The 4,984-nt window shown below is 36.5% G+C and overlaps 1 protein-coding gene across 1 annotated transcript in view; it reads left to right on the top strand.

Moving 5' to 3' along the window:
• The first annotated feature begins 2,383 nt into the window (after positions 1-2,383).
• The window catches only part of LOC103515670 (rhombotin-1-like), a 51,719-nt gene continuing 49,118 nt past the window's right edge, over positions 2,384-4,984 (top strand). Inside the window, exons 1-2 of the mRNA XM_008480606.2 lie at positions 2,384-2,607; positions 2,698-2,758. Of these exons, the coding sequence (XP_008478828.1) occupies positions 2,728-2,758 (31 nt within the window). The 5' untranslated portion in view covers positions 2,384-2,607; positions 2,698-2,727. The remainder of the gene's footprint in view (positions 2,608-2,697; positions 2,759-4,984) is intronic.

Raw genomic sequence — 4,984 nt, 5'->3', positions numbered from 1 at the left:
AGGTGTCGTCATTATTGTCGTCAAAACTGGAAACCACAGTAACTTGTATTTTTCTTTTCCAGGTGTAAGAAAATTCTTCATCTGATATCAACATGGTGGAAAATTCCAACAGAAACAATTCACGTGAGTCTGATTTATTATGCTCTCTCGCTCTCTCTCTCTCTCTCTCTCTCTCTCTCTCTCTCTCTCTCTCTCTCTCTCTCTCTCTCTCTCTCTCTCTCTCTCTCTCTCTGGAGACAAATCAGGAGGAAAAATGAAACCCGAGTGATGGGGATTGATATAAATTTATGAAGTGAGAGTGAGAGAGAGGGAGGAAGAAAGGGAACGAGAGAGTGAGTAAAAGGGGGGGGAGGGTAGAGAACGAGAGAGAAAAGAGTGAAAGACAGAGAAAGAAATAGGGAGAGAGAGAGAGAGAGCGTGTGAGTAAAAAAAGAGTGAAAGAGAGAGAGCAAAAGAGTGAAAGACAGAGAAGGCTGAGAAGGATGGAGAGAGAGAAATACGCTAGGGTGAGAGACAGGGAGAAAGAGTGAGTGAAAAAGAGAGAAAGAGAAAAAGAGTGAAAGAGAGAGAGAGAGAAGGAGTGAAAGAGAGTAAGAGTGAGAAAGAGAGAGGGAGAGCTGTTGTGTTTCATAATATTTCACAGTATTGTGTCCCCAAGTCCAATGTTTGACCATCTGCTACCCTGTCCGAAAAACTCACAGCTTTTCAAAATTTTGTATATTTTTCTGCATGAATATTCGTCAATTCGTAGGTACCCATAAGGATGGGTTCGAAATGAGAATGATGAAGATGGGAGAGATTCCTCCCTCTTTCCCCTTTTCTATCCCAAACACGATGGAAAATGAGGGAGGGAGGAAGAGGAAAAAACTTCCATATCCTGAATTAATTAAATATCTATAGGTATTCTAGGTAAGTAAGTAGGTAAGCGGGTAATCACAAGGTTCACAAGATGAATGATATCTTAGGATACTCTTGTTGTCTGATTTGGAATTAAATTTGGATTGTTTCACAATCGTAATGGCTTAGTGCCATCTTTAGATTAGTCTCGAGACTCCTTTGAGATTGAATTGTAAGTATAGGTAAGACTATATCTAATCTACCTAACTACCTACATTACATACCTACTTATAATAATTCACCCTTGTATGTAAATACCGTGTACATAATATACCTAGGCTACCTACAATATTAATTGAAATGGATCCATGTCACGTTTCAATTCAGGCGGATTAAGATAGGTAAATTTGATCTTATATTGAAGGGTGATGCTGATGGTTGTTCGGAATAAGAAGTATAAATGAGCAGGTTGGAAAGAAAGTAGGTACTATTTATATGTATACCTATGAGGACAAGAGGCTCATTCCATCAAGAACTTCACAAGCTGTCACTTTGAACTTGACGTTTTCCATTCCTTTCGAAAAAAGAAACACCTAAATCCCAGAAAAACACATAGGTACTAATGTACGTAAAACACGAAATATTCCCTCTGCTTTTGAATAAAAGTTTTATAGCTAATAATTTTATTATCAATTAGCCCTAACTGATTTCAAGATCAGCTCCTACGCGATCAGGAAATGAGAAGCAGAAAGTAGTATTTGAAGATCATCCGGGAAATTGTGGTTGGGTGGAAGAGCTCCTTCAGGAGAATCCTGCCACATAAAAGAAATCGTAAAAAAAAGACCTCTCCCAATTTGTGTTTAGTTTCCACATGACACTATACACAGCTACACACTCTAGTCAACACACTCTAGCTACCCCGAGATAAATCAATTAGCTCCCCAAACTTTGGCCGAAAACTACAAAGGACAGGAGATTAACACTGCTGTTAGGGGTTGTTTCGTAATAACCTCCTCCGACTGCTAGTACCCTATGCTCCAAATCTCTTTGCCTCCTTCCTTCCCTAAAATCCTCCAAAACACACTTCCTTCCTTTCCTACTCTCCTCTCTTCCAAAAAATATCTTTACCTGCCTCTTTCCTTTCGTAAGTAGGTACATACTAAAAAATAATAAAAAAAAAAAAACAATACACTTAACAAAATATCCATGGTATCTTAAAATAATTATTATTAAAACGTGAGCAGTTACAACTACGTTCTCAAAACAAAAGATACTACATACGTCCTTCCCAAGGACGATAGTAAAAAAAGAAAAGATAACACGAAAAAAGTTAGATATAGGAAAAACAAAAAATAAACAAGAAAAAAAAAAGAAAAGAAAAACGAAGCTACTGTGTTAATAGGATGAAATTCGCCGCCAGAAGAGGTTAACGGTAAAACGGGGCGATACCCACCCGACAAACTCCGCCTCCAAAAGTCGACAAAGTTCTCGAAATGTAGACCACGAGGCTAAGACAAAGCGATTCTCAGTTTCGTTTCGACTGCCAACCCGCGCGGAGTGTGTCGAAATTTCGTTGAAAAAATTTCCGTCTTTTCCCCCGTTTTCCGGCATTTCTTTCGAAATTTTAGTTTTTTTGTCGTATTTTACGAGTTTTCGTGGTTTGAAAGTTGTTTTTTTCTTCGGCTTTTGAAATTTCCTTTTTAAAAGCATTGTAAGATTTTGGTTTTCTTTGAATCAAAAGGAGGTGTTGAAGAAATCGTTCTGATATCCGTAAGTACTTTTGTATAATCAAGTTTTCAGGTGTCGTCATTATTGTCGTCAAAACTGGAAACCACAGTAACTTGTATTTTTCTTTTCCAGGTGTAAGAAAATTCTTCATCTGATATCAACATGGTGGAAAATTCCAACAGAAACAATTCACGTGAGTCTGATTTATTATTTCATTAGTTACTTTTATCTTCAAAAAATAAACAAAATAAACATCATTATAGGTACCTGTCTACCAACCTAAGTAGATGTAGTTGTACTAACCAGAAGTACCGTACCCAAAATGGTGAGTAACCAAGTTCATGGGTGGCAATGGAAGCTTACGAATTGCCAGCAAAGTACTTACTTGTAGGATTGAATGGCTTGCTGAATTTTAAAAATACCTTCATTAGTAGGTAGGTGAATAAATTATGTACCTACAAGGTATATAGGTAGGTAGATAATAAATGATAAAAAAAAATAATAATAATAAAAAAACCTGCTACCTACCTAATTGAGCTTAAAAAAAAGTTAGTGTTAACAGTGATCATGGCATCCGAGTAAAACAAATATCTTTCTACAGACCAAAGTACTTACTCGCACATACCTAGATAAAGGTAATTGGTAAGTACTGTAATTAATTAGTAATTATAGAGAATTTCCGAGTAGGTACCGAAATTTCGGACTCTCTCCTAATGACATAACCTTTTAATTAAAGGCCCAAACGTCAAATTAATAGAGGTACCTACCTACTACATTCCTGATTTACCACAGAACAAAGTTCTATGTGTAACTTCAAACGAAGATCTTGTAGGACATGCACAAATTTTAATTTGCAATTCGAACACTTTAACCATTGAGGCAATCAATAGAGGACAAATTGCCCACTCAAGAGGGACTAGATAGGCAGGTAGGTAGGTATAGGGGAATAGGGGTTCGAACACTTTAACCATCGAGGCAATCAATAGAGGACAAATTGCCCACTCAAGAGGGTCTAGATAGGTAGGTAGGGGATTTCGCATTAAATTTCAAACGAAATGTGTATGATGCGTCTAAAACCACCACTAGAAGGGCTATTGGACAAGTTTAATCTGTTAAGCACAACAGATGGGATAATTAATGGTAGGCGAAATATGACTGGGTTCGACAAAAGTGCGACTACACTTTGTCCGTTCAAAAACATATTAAATCTTTTTTTTTACCCCCTTTAGGAATTCAGGTCGGTATACATATAACTACGGTAAATCGGGGCATCAAAAGCCAGATTGTGCTTAGTAGTACCTTCCAAAGGCTCTTACTGTAAACTGGGGAGTTGTGAAAAGTGAGAATTTCGAAAATTACGTCCCTCATCGATGATCCTGAGGAAATGAAGGCATTGTTGAAGTACCTTAGGCCAATTGGACAAGACAAATTAACGTCTTAAAAGAGATCCCACGAATCAAAAAGATCAAAAGTACCTAAACATACTGTTCAGTAACGTCTGTTATTGTAAAAAAAGCTACCTAGTTGTAAACTGTTGTATGTTAAGGCGGTCTCTTCCTGATCCCTTACTTATGTGCTACGTACATTTAGTCGTAAAAAAAGAACTGTCGTAACTGTCGTAAAAAAAGAAAAAAAAAATCCCCTTTCTTGGGTCAGGTTGACGTCAAGTGTCCAACTTTCTTCTCATCCTGTAATATTCCTGTAACACCTGCAGCCAGAATCCAGGATACACAGAGTCACGTGTTCCTGTTTTTGATATATTACTTTTTCCTTTTCATTGCCTATTTACGTGATTTCCCCGTGAAAGTTTTTCCTAGGCAATCACGTCACTAGGGTATCAGGTGGCTCACCTATTAACCTGCGAGATTCAGGAAGGTAATTTGCCTATGGAAGCTGTAACACTTTCCATAAAACTTTTAAAAAAGGATGATAACAATAACAACAAGGTACCTACCTAGGTATACCTTTTTTCTACCTTTTAATGGAAAAAGGAAACTTGAAATTTTGTTAAAAAAATTTAGGCAATCACGTCACTAGGGTATCAGGTGGCTCACCTATTAACCTGCGAGATTCAGGAAGGTAATTTGCCTATGGAAGCTGTAACACCTTCCATAAAGCTTTAAAAAAGGATAATAACAATAACAACAAGCGAAACATTTACCTACCTAGGTACCTTTTTTCTACCTTTTATTGGAAAGAGGAAACTTGAAATTTTGTTAAAAATTTTGAAATTTTAAATATAATTACATGATGTTATTACATACCTACATCAGTGCTCAAATTTTCAAGTCAATCGGACCAGTAAAATTAGCTCACTTTAAAACTAAATTTACCAATTTCTTGTTTTTTTTTTTTTTGTTTTTTTTTTTTTTTTTTTTTTTTTTTTTTTTGCCCAAATTGGCTTAAAAAAAAAAAGGGG

Source organism: Diaphorina citri, unplaced genomic scaffold (genome assembly GCF_000475195.1).
Source record: "Diaphorina citri unplaced genomic scaffold, Diaci psyllid genome assembly version 1.1 scaffold1395, whole genome shotgun sequence".
NCBI lineage: Eukaryota > Metazoa > Arthropoda > Insecta > Hemiptera > Psyllidae > Diaphorina > Diaphorina citri.
The sequence above is the reverse complement of the archived record's forward strand: the minus strand, read 5'-3'. Positions and strand labels throughout refer to the sequence as shown.